The sequence below is a fragment of the Oncorhynchus mykiss genome, chromosome 23 (genome assembly GCF_013265735.2).
Source record: "Oncorhynchus mykiss isolate Arlee chromosome 23, USDA_OmykA_1.1, whole genome shotgun sequence".
Taxonomy (NCBI): domain Eukaryota; kingdom Metazoa; phylum Chordata; class Actinopteri; order Salmoniformes; family Salmonidae; genus Oncorhynchus; species Oncorhynchus mykiss.
The window spans coordinates 3924196-3944366 of record NC_048587.1 but is presented as its reverse complement, the minus strand read 5'-3'; the positions used below and the strand labels follow the sequence as shown (position 1 = coordinate 3944366).

The 20171-nt window shown below is 42.7% G+C and overlaps 1 protein-coding gene across 1 annotated transcript; it reads left to right on the top strand.

Annotated features, from left to right (window-relative positions):
- The first annotated feature begins 6439 nt into the window (after positions 1–6439).
- Positions 6440–19046, top strand: LOC110532916 (retinal homeobox protein Rx1-like). Its single transcript, XM_036960823.1, has 3 exons — positions 6440–7243; positions 12225–12478; positions 17833–19046. The coding sequence occupies exons 1-3, from the start codon at positions 6967–6969 to the stop codon at positions 18262–18264; spliced, it is 963 nt and encodes a 320-aa protein (XP_036816718.1). The 5' UTR covers positions 6440–6966; the 3' UTR covers positions 18265–19046.
- The last annotated feature ends 1125 nt before the right edge of the window (positions 19047–20171 follow it).

Here is a 20171-nt window from a genome sequence, read left to right as displayed (position 1 = left end):
CTCCTAACCTGCTACAAACAGTCAAAACCGGCATGCCTGCCCTGAGAACAGCGTGGGTTGTGAATAACGCGATACTGCATATGCACCATTCAACCCAGGTACTTCTGCTGCGTTTCACGAACTAGTTGAAATTAGGGAACTCAGAGATTGTGTGTGTGAACACGTTTTAATGCGGTTTACGAAAGTTCAGTAAGTAAGGCTGGTCTGAATGGCTTGTCATTTTCACATTTTTATCTAGTAAGCACAATATAATTCACATCGTTTCCTATCCCGGTGGCATTGCGTGTAATCACATGGTAGTGTTTACAATGTTACCTCATTAGCAGAGCAGGTGTTCAATATGGTAGCTTTTAGTTCACCTTGGAAGCATAGCGTCACATCTCTCCTTCACTGGTAGCAAGCTTGCGGAATGTCACTCGCCTTTTCACTTCAGCCTATGAGCACTTCCTGAATAACCTCACCTTGTGCAATAATCACTCGGTTCTTTCAACCAATGGGCATAAGCCTATGGGAGTATTGATGCCAACTCACCTCTTGTCTCTCACTTGCTGTTTTGTAGCAATAGTCTTCCAACGACCTTCCACCACCAACTAAAGGCCCGTCATCGGATGCATGTTCTCCCAGACGGGGGGGGTGGGGATCGATGCCAGCTGCTCAGCAGTCCTCTGAGACGAGGCCTACCCCAAACTATTAGAGACAATTCCATGTTGCGCTTTGTCTTTGTTGTCATTCAGTAAAGCCTGTACTCCCGGAAGTCCTCACCAGAACAGTAAACCAACCGGAAGTCCTCACCAGAACAGTAAACCAACCGGAAGTCCTCACCTGAACAGTAAACCAACCGGAAGTCCTCACCAGAACAGTAAACCAACCGGAAGTCCTCACCAGAACAGTAAACCAACCGGAAGTCCTCACCAGAACAGTAAACCAACCGGAAGTCCTCACCAGAACAGTAAACCAACCGGAAGACCTCACCTGAACAGTAAACCAACCGGAAGTCCTCACCAGAACAGTAAACCAACCGGAAGTCCTCACCAGAACAGTAAACCAACCGGAAGTCCTCACCAGAACAGTAAACCAACCGGAAGTCCTCACCAGAACAGTAAACCAACCGGAAGACCTCACCTGAACAGTAAACCAACCGGAAGTCCTCACCAGAACAGTAAACCAACCGGAAGTCCTCACCTGAACAGTAAACCAACCGGAAGTCCTCACCAGAACAGTAAACCAACCGGAAGTCCTCACCAGAACAGTAAACCAACCGGAAGTCCTCACCAGAACAGTAAACCAACCGGAAGTCCTCACCAGAACAGTAAACCAACCGGAAGTCCTCACCAGAACAGTAAACCAACCGGAAGTCCTCACCTGAACAGTAAACCAACCGGAAGTCCTCACCAGAACAGTAAACCAACTAAAATTCAGAGAACTGAGACTTTTTCTGGTCCTCACTTCTAAAGACTGTTTTAGGGGTTAGGGAAAATAGGATTTTGAATTGGAATAAATTGTTGGTCCTCAAGTATAGTAAGACATAGCTGTGTGTGTGTAGCTGGTTGGCACAGTGGATGCAGGCAGTCCCTGATGGAGTCTCAGTACACAGGATTTTCTGTCCAGTATTGGTCACATTAAAGCCACAGAGCCTGTTTCATGGAAACCAATTCCACTAAGACAGAGTTACTTAGAAACACAGATATACAGTAGTACCACGGCCTATAGACTAAGGGGTTAAGGCGCTAAGGTGTTGGGATCATCCACTGTACATCTGGTCTGCTACGTACACACATAATCACATTAGTGGAAACGGAGGGTGATTTCAGGACAGGTCTGATTGTAAATTAGATATTTCTGAGTCGCTTCAGGGAGAATTTGAGCATTTTAGCTAATCCTAAACTTTGCCTGACCTTAACCTAATTATCCTTAACCTGCTGTGTAAGATCTCCTAACCTCTCACTTATTGTAGACAAAACCGGCATGCCTGCCCTGAGAACAGCGTGGGTTGTGAATAACGCGATACTCCTACATATGCACCATTCAACCCTGGTATTTCTGCTGCGTTCACGTACGAGTCGGAACTCTGAAAAATCCGTCTTGCTAACTGGTGGAACGTGGCACGTGTATAACTACAACCAGTTGGCAAGTTGGAAATGTCTGAGTTCCGTCTTAACTCGCGAACGTGTCAGAAATCATGTCACAGAGTTTAGCGCCCATAGCCACTTCTAATAGGCTTGCCAGGCTACCACTACAGCTTCTCAGAAAGGGATTCCTTTAATGAAACCCAGAAAAGAAGCTACGTGGTGACAGTCCCATCTGTTACTTTTATTTTTTCTACACTAATGACGCACTCTGTCCTCTGCCTCGCCAGCCCACCAGGAGCGTCTAGTTCTAATCAAGCGTGGAGTGTACGGACAGAGCACTGCCTTCCACATCAAAATCCACAAATAATTAGTTATTTGACCATCTCGGTCTCAGGACTTTAACCCCATTGATAACCTGTTGGTTTGAGTTTAAGAGGACAGGACATAAGTGCAGATTAATGATATAAAAGATCGGGAAAGATTCTGTATGGAGGAATGGTCTAAGATCAGTGGAGGCTGGTGAGAGGAGCTGTAGGAGGACGGGCTCATTGTAATAGCTGGAATGGAATAAAATCAAACGCATGGAACCCACATGTTTGACTCTGGTCCATTTATTCCATTACATTAAGCCCGTCATATAGCTCCTCCCAACAGCCTCCTTTGTTTAAGATTCCTACCAATGTGTCCAATCTCATAAAAAAGGTATTGAAAGTTATTGAAACCGGGGTGCCAATAATAATAACAATAACTATTTTTGGAAGAAATTATACTATATGTTAAATAAAATGTATTTCTCCAAGCAATTGTATTAGTATAAAATAAAATCATTAATTTTTGCTTGCAATATACACTACATGACCAAACATCTCATTCCAAAATCATGGGGATTAATATGGAGTTGGTTCCACATTTGCTGTTGCAACTGTCTCCACTCTTCTGGGAAGGCTTTCCACTAGATGTTGGAACATTGCTGCGGGTGTCACACCCTGACCTTGGTATTCTTTGTTTTCTTTATTATTTTGGTTAGGTCAGGGTGTGACAAGGGTGATGTATATGTTTTTGAATTGTCTAGGGGTTTTTGTATGTTTATGGGGTTTTTACTAGTCTAGGTGTTTTTTTATGTCTATGGTTGCCTAGATTGGTTCTCAATTAGAGACAGCTGTTTATCGTTGTCTCTGATTGGGAACCATATTTAGGCAGCCATATTCCTTGGGTAATTTGTGGGTTATCGTCTATGTCTAGTTGCCTGTGTATGCACTATTATTAGATAGCGTCACGGCTGGGTTGTTGTTTTTGTATAGTTTGTTAAGTGTTCTTTGTCTTCATTAAAAAGTCTTACGCTGCGCCTTGGTCTCCTCCATACGATGAACGTGACAGCGGAGACTTGCTTCCAATCAGCCACAAGAGCATTAGTGAGGGCGGGCACTTGTGTTGGACGATTAGTCGGCGTTCCAATTCATCCCAAAGGTGTTCGATGGGGTTGAGGTCAGGGCTCTGTGCAGGCCAGTCAAGTTCTTCCACACCCATCTCGACAAACCATTTCTGTATGGACCTCCCTTTGTGCACAGGGGCATTGTCATGCTGAAACAGGAAAGGGCCTTCCCCAAACTGTTGCCACAAAGTTGGAAGCACAGAATCGTCTAGAATGTCATTGTATGCTGTAGCGTTAAGATTTCCCTTCACTGGAATTAGGGGCCCGAACCATGAAAAACAGCCCCAGACCATTATTCCTCCTACACCAAACTTTACAGTTGGCATTATGCATTCGGGCAGGTAGCGTTCTCCTGGCACCCGCCAAACCCAGATACGTCTGTCAGACTGCCAGATGCATCACTCCAGAGAATGTGTTTCCACTGCTCCAGAGTCCAATGGCAGTGAGCTTTACACCTCTCCAGACGATGCTTGGCATTGCGCATGGTAATATTAGGCTTGTGTGTGGCTGCTCAACTATAGAAACGTATTTCATGAAGCTCCCGACGAACAGTTATTGTGCTGATGTTGCTTCCAGAGACAGTTTGCAACTCTGTAGTGAGTGTTGCAACCGAGGACAGATGATTTTTACGCGCTACTCGCTGAACCGTTATTGGTCCTAGACGTTTCCACTTCACAATAACAACACAGTTGACCGAGGGAGCTCTAGCAGGTGCAGAAGTTTGACAAACTGACTTGTTGGAAAGGTGGCATCCAATGACGGTGCAACGTTGAATGTCACTGAACTCTTCAGTAAAGCCATTCACCTGCCAATGTTTGTCTATGGAGATTGCATGGCTGTGTGCTTGATTTTTATACACCTGTCAGCAACATGTTTGGCTGAAATAGCCGACTTTTTTTATTGTTATTTTATATTGTCTTTTTTGCAAATCTTTATCAAGGGTGCCAATAATTTTAGACCTGACTGTATGTGCTATCTTAATTTGGTCACTGCACAGCAGGAAATGAAAACTTGTACTTTATTCAACATTTTAAAGAGGCTACCAAAGTTTGTCATTTCTACTTTAAAATATCAGACTTGATTTACCCTAACAACATTTTTAATCAACCCTTACAAAAATATCCATTCATTATAATTCCCATTTCCTGTTGATGCAGGATTATTTTCCTGCTGTGAGAAACTGGTAAAAAGATGACACACCTGAAGGTCTTAGGAGCTACAACGTTGACCTTACCTCCTCCACCTGGGCCACAAGATTAGGGCAGGCACCTGACGGTCTTAGGAGCTACAACGTTGACCTTACCTCCTCCACTTGGGCCACAAGATTAGGGCAGGCAGCCAAGAGAGGGAGGAACTCCACTACTTTGTTACAGAGAATTTCAATACTTATTACATTGCTCACGTATATGCTTGCAGACTTTCGAGGACTTAGCTGGTTGGGAGGACTAGGTGCACTGCTACCAGAACTCCCATCTGCTGTCATTTACAACTTGTCAGATAGAGGAACCACAATGCACGGCTCAGCATTGGAAGAGGATGTGTGTACTGGAAGTTACCTGGATAGAGGTAAGTATATTTACACATGCTGCTACTGATATTATTGCTGTTTATTTTGAGTTGATAGTACTACTACCACTTAGTTACAACTATTTGTTGTTGAAGATCTCATTATTGTTCAAATAAATGTTAATTTCATTGCAGTCTGTTTTTCCAATGGCAAAAGGTATAGGCTACTTCATTTGAATACATCTATTGTCTCTCCTTTAAAAAAATAAATAAATCTAAGACAGATTTAGAAGTTTTGGGGGGGGGGGGGGAGTAACTACAGTATTTTATTAATAGACCTATGTTTCAAGGGTCAAATATTTACTGTTCCATCTTTCAACTGGTCCATTCCATACTTTATTGGTCTTGTTGATAAATGTAGCTAGCTGTACATAATATATGATTTGGTCTTGTTGATAAATGTAGCTAGCTGTACATAATATATGATTTGGTCTTGTTGATAAATGTAGCCAGCTGTACATAATATATGATTTGGTCTTGTTGATAAATGTAGCTAGCTGTACATAATATATGATTTGGTCTTGTTGATAAATGTAGCAATCAATATGATTGTTACCGTAGTAATATGCATTACAACCAATATGATTGTTACCGTAGTAATATGCATTACAACCCATATGATTGTTACCGTAGTAATATGCATTAAAACCAATATGATTGTTACCGTAGTAATATGCATTACAACCAATATGATTGTTACCGTAGTAATATGCATTACAACCAATATGATTGTTACCGTAGTAATATGCATTACAACCCATATGATTGTTACCGTAGTAATATGCATTACAACCCATATGATTTACCGTAGTAATATGCATTACAACCAATATGATTGTTACCGTAGTAATATGCATTACAACCCATATGATTGTTACCGTAGTAATATGCATTAAAACCAATATGATTGTTACCGTAGTAATATGCATTACAACCCATATGTCATTGCATAACCTTTTACTGCAGTGGGCTAAATCAGTGTCACACAGTGATTCTTGGTAGTCTTAAACAAATATACTTTGAAACAAAAGTGTAACGGTTCTCTTGGGGTGAAGTAGAGGCGGACCAAAATGCAGCGTGGTTTCTATTCATGGTTCTTTAATTTGTAAAGACACTATACATGAATAAACTAACAAAAACAATAAACGTGAGAACCTAAAAACAGCCCTATCTGGTGCAAACACAGAGACAGGAACAATCACCCACAAAACCCAACACCAAACAGGCTACTTAAATATGGTTCCCAATCAGAGACAATGACTAACACCTGCCTCTGATTGAGAACCATATCAGGCCAAACATAGAAATAGACAAACTAGACATGTAACATAGAATGCCCGCTCAGATCACACCCCGACCAAACAAAACATAGAAACATACAAAGCAAACTATGGTCAGGATGTGACAACAAGTATAAAACCTCACATGGTTATGGGTTTAAAAAAGGAAGACACCTGCACCGTGTCAGATATATATATAGAGTTTAAATGTATTACATGTTGAGTTTGCATCCCAATATTACATTTTAAATACATCACAGAAGACTGACATATAACAAAACCGTTTGACATAAAAACGCTGGATTTTCGGTGCGTAAAAAATAATAATATGTTGACTAATTATGAAAAAATATGAATAACATTCCACCCTTGAGGCCACTAGATGGCATTTCTGGTCATTCGACTGCAGGAAAGGGCTACGACACAATATTAACAAGAGGCTTGTGCAAGTGGTGCACTTTCACAACAGAACCGTTCTGCAAAACCCCGTGTTCATGAGATCAACGTGTCTAACTTTCCCTGTTTTGCAGACTGACAGGAAGTCCAAGGACAGACAGATCTGCATCCCCTATCAAAGTGCTCTTTGACAACTTACTGCTTTTCTTGGACACATTTGTCAATGGATACCTTGGGAATGATGGACGATGGCTGCCTGTCACCAGACAATGACATGGTGACGGGAGGAGGGTCTAGCGGAGGAGGCCGGCTCCGCAGCGCAGACCTGATCCTGGGCTTCAGTAAGGACCAGTATCTCCTGCTCACTCCCGTAGGGTCCGAACGGACCCATGAAGTGGACACTGAGGGCCTGGAGGACCACCAGGGGAAGCAGGGCCAGTCAGACGCCTACAGATACCTGGCCAGCCTGGAGGACAGCACCCAGCACTCTGCCTTTCACGGTCAGTACCTTGGTTGTTTTTGATTTATAGGTTAATTCATTGATTGACTAGGTGATGTTGTTTATTACATGAAGACAAGGTAAAGGGCGGCAGGTAGCCTAGTGGTTAGAGAGTTGGGCCAGTAACCAGCAGGTAGCCTAGTGGTTAGAGAGTTGGGCCAGTAACCAGCAGGTAGCCTAGTGGTTAGAGTGTTGGGCCAGTAACCAGCAGGTAGCCTAGTGGTTAGAGTGTTGGACCAGTAACCAGCAGGTAGCATAGTGGTTAGAGTGTTGGGCCAGTAACCAGCAGGTAGCCTAGTGGTTAGAGTGTTGGGCCAGTAACCAGCAGGTAGCCTAGTGGTTAGAGTGTTGGGCCAGTAACCAGCAGGTAGCCTAGTGGTTAGAGAGTTGGGCCAGTAACCAGCAGGTAGCCTAGTGGTTAGAGAGTTGGGCCAGTAACCAGCAGGTAGCCTAGTGGTTAGAGTGTTGGGCCAGTAACCAGCAGGTAGCCTAGTGGTTAGAGCGTTGGGCCAGTAACCAGCAGGTGGCCTAGTGGTTAGAGAGTTGGGCCAGTAACCAGCAGGTAGCCTAGTGGTTAGAGTGTTGGGCCAGTAACCAGCAGGTAGCCTAGTGGTTAGAGTGTTGGGCCAGTAACCAGCAGGTAGCCTAGTGGTTAGAGAGTTGGGCCAGTAACCAGCAGGTAGCCTAGTGGTTAGAGTGTTGGGCCAGTAACCAGCAGGTAGCCTAGTGGTTAGAGTGTTGGGCCAGTAACCAGCAGGTAGCCTAGTGGTTAGAGAGTTGGGCCAGTAACCGAAAGGTTGCTAGATCGAATCCCCGAGTTGACAAGGTAAAAATCTATCTTTCTGCCCCCGAACAAGGCAGTTAACCCACTGTTCCTAGGCCGTCATTGTAAATAAGAATTTGTTCTTAATTAACTGACTTGCCTAGTTAAATAAAATAAATAAATAAATATAAGTAACACTTCCTATGAATACCCTCTTATGAGACATGCATAATGCATTATAATGGACAACATAGGCACTAATAACTGCTCATAAACATCTATAACATGTACAGCAACAACATCAGTGAAATAGCAGTTCATATCCAAGACTTTCACTTCTCCACAGTAAAATGAGTAGTCACAATGTTTACTTAGATTACCTCATCCAGGAGGAAAGGCAGGGACAGTTGAAAGCCTACGGTGCTAACCTCATCCAGGAGGAAAGGCAGGGACAGTTGAAAGCATACGGCACTGACCTCATCCAGGAGGAAAGGCAGGGACAGTTGAAAGCATACGGTGTTAACCTCATCCAGGAGGAAAGGCAGGGACAGTTGAAAGCAAACGGTATTAACCTCATCCAGGAGGAAAGGCAGGGACAGTTGAAAGCATACGGTGTTAACCTCATCCAGGAGGAAAGGCAGGGACAGTTGAAAGCACACTGTGCTAACCTCATCCAGGAGGAAAGGCAGGGACAGTTGAAAGCATACGGCACTGACCTCATCCAGGAGGAAAGGCAGGGACAGTTGAAAGCATACGGTGCTAACCTCATCCAGGAGGAAAGGCAGGGACAGTTGAAAGCACACGGCACTGACCTCATCCAGGAGGAAAGGCAGGGACAGTTGAAAGCAAACGGTGTTAACCTCATCCAGGAGGAAAGGCAGGGACAGTTGAAAGCATACGGTGTTAACCTCATCCAGGAGGAAAGGCAGGGACAGTTGAAAGCATACGGTGTTAACCTCATCCAGGAGGAAAGGCAGGGACAGTTGAAAGCACACTGTGCTAACCTCATCCAGGAGGAAAGGCAGGGACAGTTGAAAGCATACGGTGTTAACCTCATCCAGGAGGAAAGGCAGGGACAGTTGAAAGCATACGGTGTTAACCTCATCCAGGAGGAAAGGCAGGGACAGTTGAAAGCATACGGTGTTAACCTCATCCAGGAGGAAAGGCAGGGACAGTTGAAAGCATACGGTGTTAACCTCATCCAGGAGGAAAGGCAGGGACAGTTGAAAGCATACGGTGCTGACCTCATCCAGGAGGAAAGGTAGGGACAGTTGAAAGCATACGGTGCTAACCTCATCCAGGAGGAAAGGCAGGGACAGTTGAAAGCAAACGGTGTTAACCTCATCCAGGAGGAAAGGCAGGGACAGTTGAAAGCATACGGTGTTGACCTCATCCAGGAGGAAAGGCAGGGACAGTTGAAAGCATACGGTGTTAACCTCATCCAGGAGGAAAGGCAGGGACAGTTGAAAGCATACGGTGTTAACCTCATCCAGGAGGAAAGGCAGGGACAGTTGAAAGCATACGGTGTTAACCTCATCCAGGAGGAAAGGCGGGGACAGTTGAAAGCATACGGTGTTAACCTCATCCAGGAGGAAAGGCAGGGACAGTTGAAAGCATACGGTGCTAACCTCATCCAGGAGGAAAGGCAGGGACAGTTGAAAGCATACGGTGTTGACCTCATCCAGGAGGAAAGGCAGGGACAGTTGAAAGCATACAGTGTTAACCTCATCCAGGAGGAAAGGCAGGGACAGTTGAAAGCATACGGCACTGACCTCATCCAGGAGGAAAGGCAGGGACAGTTGAAAGCATACGGTGTTAACCTCATCCAGGAGGAAAGGCAGGGACAGTTGAAAGCATACGGCACTGACCTCATCCAGGAGGAAAGGCAGGGACAGTTGAAAGCATACGGCACTGACCTCATCCAGGAGGAAAGGCAGGGACAGTTGAAAGCATACGGCACTGACCTCATCCAGGAGGAAAGGCAGGGACAGTTGAAAGCACACTGTGCTAACCTCATCCAGGAGGAGAGGCAGGGACAGTTGAAAGCATACGGTGTTGACCTCATCCAGGAGGAAAGGCAGGGACAGTTGAAAGCATACGGTGTTAACCTCATCCAGGAGGAAAGGCAGGGACAGTTGAAAGCATACGGTGTTGACCTCATCCAGGAGGAAAGGCAGGGACAGTTGAAAGCATACGGTGTTAACCTCATCCAGGAGGAAAGGCAGGGACAGTTGAAAGCATACGGTGTTAACCTCATCCAGGAGGAAAGGCAGGGACAGTTGAAAGCATACGGCACTGACCTCATCCAGGAGGAAAGGCAGGGACAGTTGAAAGCATACGGCACTGACCTCATCCAGGAGGAAAGGCAGGGACAGTTGAAAGCATACGGCACTGACCTCATCCAGGAGGAAAGGCAGGGACAGTTGAAAGCATACGGTGCTAACCTCATCCAGGAGGAAAGGCAGGGACAGTTGAAAGCACACGGTGCTAACCTCATCCAGGAGGAAAGGCAGGGACAGTTGAAAGCACACGGTGTTGACCTCATCCAGGAGGAAAGGCAGGGACAGTTGAAAGCATACGGTGTTGACCTCATCCAGGAGGAAAGGCAGGGACAGTTGAAAGCATACGGTGTTAACCTCATCCAGGAGGAAAGGCAGGGACAGTTGAAAGCATACGGTGTTAACCTCATCCAGGAGGAAAGGCAGGGACAGTTGAAAGCATACGGTGTTAACCTCATCCAGGAGGAAAGGCAGGGACAGTTGAAAGCATACGGTGCTAACCTCATCCAGGAGGAAAGGCAGGGACAGTTGAAAGCATACGGTGCTAACCTCATCCAGGAGGAAAGGCAGGGACAGTTGAAAGGCAACTTTGTTCATTTTAAAAAGTGACGTTGTGTCGTGTAAAGGTGAATTTTCCTTGGATCAGACGGCCTTCATAAATGGACATTTTGGGCATACTTTGACGGATTTAATCGGGAAAAAGACCCAATTGTGATGTTTATGGGACATATAGGAGTGCCAACAAAGAAGCTCGTCAAAGGTAATGAATGTTTTATATTTTATTTCTGCGTTTTGTGTAGCGCCGGCTACCGCAAAATCTTTTGTTTAGGTCTCGTTCAGGTATTTTGGGGGGTGCATGCTATCAGATAATAGCTTCTCATGCTTTCACCGAAAAGCATTTTACAAATCTGACATGTTGGCTAGATTCACAACGAGTGTAGCTTTAATTGAGTACCTTGCATGTGTGTTTTAATGAAAGTTTGAGTTTTATCGAGTACTACGAGTGGCGCTCTGAAATTTCCGCTGATTTGGTTCCTGTGCAGGAACCAAAAATTTGCATCATCCGTAACAGGTTTTAACACAACCAGATCTAGGACCAGGCTTGGATAAGAAATGGCAGGTTGGATATCGACTGACTGACTAAGTAGGCCTGGCTGGGCTGAATAAGGGACTGGTGTACCAAGTATTTTGTTTATTAGAACATAACATTATATCCTTCTATTACTGTAACATTACAGCATAGTGACTTAAGGAGACCACTTTTCCTGCCTCACATGTTTGTTACCAAGTCAACGATCTGATGATAATCTTGAGCCTCAATTGATTTGGATTAATAAATTAACAATTAGATTAGATCTACCATCCATCAGCCATGTGTAGTGGGGCTTCAACCTCACCTTGTTTTCTACCATCAGCCATGTGTAGTGGGGCTTCAACCTCACCCTGTTTTCTACCATCAGCCATGTGTAGTGGGGCTTCAACCTCAGCCTGTTTTCTACCATCAGCCATGTGTAGTGGGGCTTCAACCTCACCCTGTTTTCTACCATCAGCCATGTGTAGTGGGGCTTCAACCTCACCCTGTTTTCTACCATCAGCCATGTGTAGTGGGGCTTCAACCTCACCCTGTTTTCTACCATCCGTCAGCCATGTGTAGAGGGGCTTCAACCTCACCCTGTTTTCTTAGAAAAGATGATCTGGTGTGGGGCGGTGCAGAGGACAAGTACAGTCTTGGTGTAGATTAGAGCTGTCTATTCCCACATGAGGACACTCAGGTTTAACAGGTGGCATCTGTCCCCATGGGACTATGAGATCACCCGTAGAGAGAGCTGCATATTAGGTCGCCTTTTGGTAAGTAGAGCTGGCACTGCCGAAGGAGCCGAGTGCAAGAAGACAGATACCTAAACACACACGTCTCTCCTGTTCGACTGTCTCCTCTTCAGAGTCGGGCCTTTTCCCCAGGGACGAGTGTGACGGGGACCTGGGAGATCTCCAGAAGGGGGTGGGCAGCGGGGAAAAGTCCCCTGAGCCTCCAAAGGAGGACCGCCCTAAGAAGAAGCATCGGCGTAACCGCACCACCTTCACCACCTTCCAGCTCCATGAGTTGGAGAAGGCCTTTGAGAAGTCCCACTACCCTGACGTCTACAGCCGGGAGCTCCTGGCCATGAAGGTCTACCTCCTTGAGGTCCGTGTCCAGGTATACAACCTCCACCTATCTAATACTACTACTACTACTGCTATACACTATTAATACTGTATAGAGTATCTACCTATCTAATACTACTACTACTATACACTATTAATACTGTATAGTCTCCACCTATCTAATACTACTACTACTACTATACACTAATAATACTGTATTGAGTATCTACCTATCTAATACTACTACTACTACTATACACTATTAATACTGTATAGTCTCCACCTATCTAATACTACTACTACTACTATACACTAATAATACTGTATTGAGTATCTACCTATCTAATACTACTACTACTACTATACACTATTAATACTGTATAGTCTCCACCTATCTAATACTACTATACACTAATAATACTGTATAGTCTCTACCTATCTATTACTACTACTACTACTATACACTAATAATACTGTATAGTCTCTACCTATCTAATACTACTACTACTATACACTAATAATACTGTATAGTCTCTACCTATCTAATACTACTACTACTATACACTAATAATACTGTATAGTCTCTACCTATCTAATACTACTACTACTATACACTAATAATACTGTATAGTCTCTACCTATCTAATACTACTACTACTATACACTAATAATACTGTATAGTCTCTACCTATCTAATACTACTACTACTACTATACACTATTAATACTGTATAGTCTCTACCTATCTAACACCACTACTACTATACACTATTAATACTGTATAGTCTCTACCTATCTAATACTACTACTACTATACACTATTAATACTGTATAGTCTCTACCTATCTAATACTACTACTACTATACACTATTAATACTGTATAGTCTCTACCTATCTAATACTACTATACGCTATTAATACTGTATAGTCTCTACCTATCTAATACTACTACTACTATACACTAATAATACTGTATTGAGTATCTACCTATCTAATACTACTACTACTACTACTACTATACACTATTAATACTGTATTGAGTATCTACCTATCTAATACTACTACTACTACTACTACTACTACTACTACTATACACTATTACTACTGTATAGTCTCTACCTATCTAATACTACTACTACTATACACTATTAACACTATTAATACTGTATTGAGTATCTACCTATCTACACACTAATAATACTGTATAGTCTCTACCTATCTAATACTATTACTACTACTATACACTAATAATACTGTATAGGTAGAGACTATCTGATACTACTATCACTATACACTAATAATACTGTATTGAGTCTCTACCTATCTGAAACTACTATTACTATACACTAATAATACTGTATTGAGTATTTACCTATCTGATACTACTATTACTATCACTATACACTAATAATACTGTCTTGAGTCTCTACCTATCTAATACTACTGTCACTATACACTAACAATACTGTCCAGGTATGGAGCCCTTGGCTGTTAACTATTACTAGACTAGGATTACTACTGGCCCTTCTACCACTACTACCACCACCACCCCCATTACTACAAGTACCACCACCACTACGACTAGTACTACCACCACCACTACTACAACTATTACCACCACCACCACCACTACTATTACTACTAATATTACCACCACCACTACTACAACTATTACCACCACCACCACCACTACTATTACTACTAATATTACCACCACCACTACTACAACTATTACCACCACCATCACCACTACTATTACTACTAATATTACCACCACCACTACTACTACTATTACTACTAATATTACCACCACCACTACTACTACTTCTACTACTACTACAACTACTACTATTACCACCACTTCTACTACTACTATTACTACTAATATTACCACCACCACCACCACTACTACTACTACTACTACTACTACTATTACCACCACCATTACTATTACCACCACTTCTACTACTACTACTATTACCACTACTACTACTACTATTACCACCACTTCTACTACTATTACCACCACCACCCCCATTACTACAAGTACCACCACCACTACGACTAGTACTACCACCACCACTACTACAACTATTACCACCACCACCACCACTACTATTACTACTAATATTACCACCACCACTACTACAACTATTACCACCACCATCACCACTACTATTACTACTAATATTACCACCACCACTACTACAACTATTACCACCACCATCACCACTACTATTACTACTAATATTACCACCACCACTACTACTACTATTACTACTAATATTACCACCACCACTACTACTACTTCTACTACTACTACAACTACTACTATTACCACCACTTCTACTACTACTATTACTACTAATATTACCACCACCACCACCACTACTACTACTACTACTACTACTACTATTACCACCACCATTACTATTACCACCACTTCTACTACTACTACTATTACCACTACTACTACTACTATTACCACCACTTCTACTACTATTACCACCACTACTACTATTACCACCACCACCACCACTACTACTATTACCACCACTACAACTACTACTATTACCACCACTACTACTACTACTATTACCACCACTACAACTACTACTATTACCACCACTACTACTACTACTACTATTACCACCACTTCTACTACTACTACTACTATTACCACCACTTCTACTACTACTACTACTATTACCACCACTTCTACTACTACTATTACCACCACTTCTACTACTACTATTACCACCACTTCTACTACTACTATTACCACCACTTCTACTACTACTACTACTATTACCACCACTTCTACTACTACTACTACTACTACTATTACCACCACTTCTACTACTACTATTACCACCACTTCTACTACTATTATTACCACTACTACTACTACTATTATTACCACTACTACTACTACTACTATTACCACCACTTCTACTACTACTATTACCACTACTACTACTACTACTATTATTACCACTACTACTACTATTATTACCACTACTACTACTACTACTACTATTACCACCACTTCTACTACTACTACTACTACTACTATTACCACCACTTCTACTACTACTACTATTACCACCACTTCTACTACTACTACTATTACCACCACTTCTACTACTACTACTACTACTATTACCACCACTTCTACTACTACTATTACCACCACTTCTACTACTACTATTACCAACACTTCTACTACTACTACTACTACTACTACTACTACTACTATTACCACCACTTCTACCACTACTATTACCACCACTTCTACTACTACTACTACTACTACTACTACTATTACCACCACTTCTACTACTATTACCACCACTTCTACTACCACTACTATTACCACCACTTCTACTACTTCTACTACTACTATTACCACCACTTCTACTACTACTATTACCACCACTTCTACTACTACTACTACTACTATTACCACCACTTCTACTACTACTATTACCACCACTTCTACTACTACTACTACTACTACTATTACCACCACTTCTACTACTACTACTACTACTACTACTATTACCACCACTTCTACTACGACTACTACTACTACTACTACTATTACCACCACTTCTACTACTACTACTATTACCACCACTTCTACTACTACTATTACCACCACTTCTACTACTACTACTACTATTACCACCACTTCTACTACTACTACTACTACTACTACTACTACTACTACTATTACCACCACTTCTACCACTACTATTACCACCACTTCTACTACTACTACTACTACTACTACTACTACTATTACCACCACTTATACTACTATTACCACCACTTCTACTACCACTACTATTACCACCACTTCTACTACTACTACTACTACTACTATTACCACCACTTCTACTACTGCTATTACCACCACTTCTACTACTACTATTACCACCACTTCTACTACTACTACTACTACTACTACTACTACTACTACTATTACCACCACTTCTACCACTACTATTACCACCACTTCTACTACTACTACTACTACTACTACTACTATTACCACCACTTCTACTACTACTACTACTACTACTACTACTACTACTACTACTACTATTATTACCACCACTTCTACTACTATTACCACCACTTCTACTACTACTACTACTATTACCACCACTTCTACTACTACTACTACTATTACCACTACTACTACTACTATTACCACCACTTCTACTACTATTACCACCACTTCTACTACTACTACTATTACCACCACTTCTACTACTACTATTACCACCACTTATACTACTATTATTACCACTACTACTACTACTACTACTACTATTACCACCACTTCTACTACTACTACTACTACCACTATTACCACCACTTCTACTACTACTATTACCACCACTTCTACTACTACTACTACTATTACCACCACTTCTACTACTACTACTACTACTACTACTACTATTACCACCACTTCTACCACTACTATTACCACCACTTCTACTACTACTACAACTACTACTACTATTACCACCACTTCTACTACTATTACCACCACTTCTACTACTACTACTACTACTACTATTACCACCACTTCTACTACTACTACTATTACCACCACTTCTACTACTACTACTACTGCTACTACTACTATTACTATTACCACCACTTCTACTACTACTACTATTACCACCACTTCTACTACTACTACTATTACCACCCCCACCACTACTATGACTACTACTACTATTACCACCCCCACCACTACTATTACCACCACTACTACTAATACCACCACTACTACTATTACCAGCAATGCTGCTACTACTACTACTACTACTACTACTACTACTACTACTACTACTACTACTACTACTACTACTACTACTACTACTAGTAGTAGTAGTAGTAGTAGTAGTAGTAGTGGGCACCAGTAGCTTACCACAGGTTAAATAAATTACACAGAATTACACAGCCTCTTACACAGCCTCTAACTAAATTACACACCCTCTAACTAAATTACACACCCTCTAACTGAATTACACACCCTCTAACTGAATTACACAGCCTCTAACTAAAGTACACAGCCTCTAACTAAATTACAAAGCCTCTTACACAGCCTCTAACCAAATTACACAGCCTCTAACCAAATTACACAGCCTCTAACCAAATTACACAGCCTCTAACCAAATTACACAGCCTCTAACCAAATTCATTTGAATTCTGAATAATTTAGTCCAGGCCATTTAAAAAAAAATTTTTAAGCAAAACATCAACATCTACAAATACTATTATTACTACCATTATTGTGATGTAGTGTGCACTACATCGATGTAGTGTGCACTGCTGAGTGACTACTGTAGACTAATACTACGGTATCCTCTCTTCCGTGTCCAGGTGTGGTTCCAGAACCGTCGGGCTAAGTGGAGACGTCAGGAGAAGATGGACTCCAACTCAACAAAGCTCCGCCACTCCCCCATGTTGTCTTTCAACCGGTCGCCCATGCCCTCCAATGTGGGTCTCATGTCCAACCCATTACCCCTGGACCCCTGGCTGGCATCGTCCATGTCCAGCGGCAACCCAATGCACACTATCCCCGGATATGCAGGCCCAGGGCAGGGCCCTCACTTTCAGCCTGCCTACCCCAGCCACTCCCACTCTCACAGCCACAGCTTCCTCGACAGCCCCCCAGGACATGGCATGGTGCACCAAGGGATGGTACAGGAGATGCAGTCTGTGGCCCCGCCACTCTACCAGTGCCCCTGCAGCTTCAATAATAAGTACCCTCTGCTAAGGACCTGGAACATGGTTCCAGCATCACAGCACTGAAGTTGAAGGCTAAGGAGCACATCCATTCCATGGATAAAACCTGGAAGCCGGACAATCATTTAAGGATGGTCAACCACAACAGGTGATCACAACAAAGATATTATGTTAACAATAGTGAACTTCAACATGATCAAAACAAAGACATTCTATAAAGGATGCTAAACTTCAACATGATCAAAACAAAGACATTCTATAAAGGATGCTAAACTTCAACATGATCAAAACAAAGACATTCTATAAAGGATGATTACTTCAGCAGGTAATCAAAACAAAGACATTCTATAAAGGATGATTACTTCAGCAGGTAATCAAAACAAAGATATTCTGTAAAGAGGATGGTGAACTTCAGAACAAAGACATTCTGTATAGTTTATACATTTTTTTTGTTAATTTTATTTAACCTTTATTTAAGTCAGATAAAGAGATATGGTCAAAAGTAATACATTATGTAGGGATTAGGGTGCCATTTAGGTTGTTCTGTGTATTTAAAAGGATTATTGTCTCCATTAAGGTTTTTTTCTTATCACTTATTTATATTTGCATATTTGTACACTAAATTCTTTCTGGATGTGAAATAAAATGAACTTATGTTTTTGTTTTTTTACGAATAATTCAGTGGTGCTACCATATTGAAAAGTCAGTACTAGTGATCATGTGAAATGTTATCATATTGGCATTGATTAAAGATTGTTTACACCTAATATTAGCTTTGTGTTACTGTAACAAATCCTGTCCTAGTTACTGTAACTAGATGGGGCAGGGTGTGTTACAGTAACTAGATGGGACAGGGTGTGTTACTGTAACTAGATGGGGCGGGGTGTGTTACAGTAACTAGATAGGGCGGGGTGTGTTACAGTAACTAGATGGGGCAGGGTGGGGTGTGTTACAGTAACTAGATGGGGGCAGGGTGTGTTACAGTAACTAGATGGGGGCAGGGTGTGTTACAGTAACTAGATGGGGCAGGGTGTGTTACAGTAACTAGATGGGGCGGGGTGTGTTACAGTAACTAGATGGGGCAGGGTGGGGTGTGTTACAGTAACTAGATGGGGCAGGGTGGGGTGTGTTACAGTAACTAGATGGGGGCAGGGTGTGTTACAGTAACTAGATGGGGGCAGGGTGTGTTACAGTAACTAGATGGGGGCAGGGTGTGTTACAGTAACTAGATGGGGCAGGGTGTGTTACAGTAACTAGATGGGGCAGGGTGGGGTGTGTTACAGTAACTAGATGGGGCAGGGTGTGTTACAGTAACTAGATGGGGCAGGGTGTGTTACAGTAACTAGATGGGGGCAGGGTGTGTTACAGTAACTAGATGGGGCAGGGTGTGTTACAGTAACTAGATGGGGGCAGGGTGTGTTACAGTAACTAGATGGGGCAGGGTGTGTTACAGTAACTAGATGGGGGCAGGGTGTGTTACAGTAACTAGATGGGGCAGGGTGTGTTACAGTAACTAGATGGGGCAGGGTGTGTTACAGTAACTAGATGGGGCAGGGTGTGTTACAGTAACTAGATGGGGGCAGGGTGGGGTGTGTTACAGTAACTAGATGGGGCAGGGTGTGTTACAGTAACTAGATGGGGCAGGGTGTGTTACAGTAACTAGATGGGGGCAGGGCAGGGTGTGTTACAGTAACTAGATGGGGCGGGGTGTGTTACAGTAACTAGATGGGGCAGGGTGGGGTGTGTTACAGTAACTAGATGGGGGCAGGGTGGGGTGTGTTACAGTAACTAGATGGGGCAGGGTGGGGTGTGTTACAGTAACTAGATGGGACAGGGTGTGTTACAGTAACTACATGGGGCAGGGTGGGGTGTGTTACAGTAACTAGATGGGGCAGGGTGTGTTACAGTAACTAGATGGGGCAGGGTGTGTTACAGCAACTAGATGGGGCAGGGTGTGTTACAGTAACTAGATG

Coding starts and splice junctions, on each gene's coding strand:
- LOC110532916 (XM_036960823.1), top strand. CDS start 6,967: ATGGATACCTTGGGAATGATGGACGATGGCTGCCTGTCACCAGACAAT. Junction 7,244..12,224: donor CCAGCACTCTGCCTTTCACG/GTCAGTACCTTG, acceptor TCTCCTCTTCAG/AGTCGGGCCTTTTCCCCAGG. Junction 12,479..17,832: donor TCCTTGAGGTCCGTGTCCAG/GTATACAACCTC, acceptor TTCCGTGTCCAG/GTGTGGTTCCAGAACCGTCG.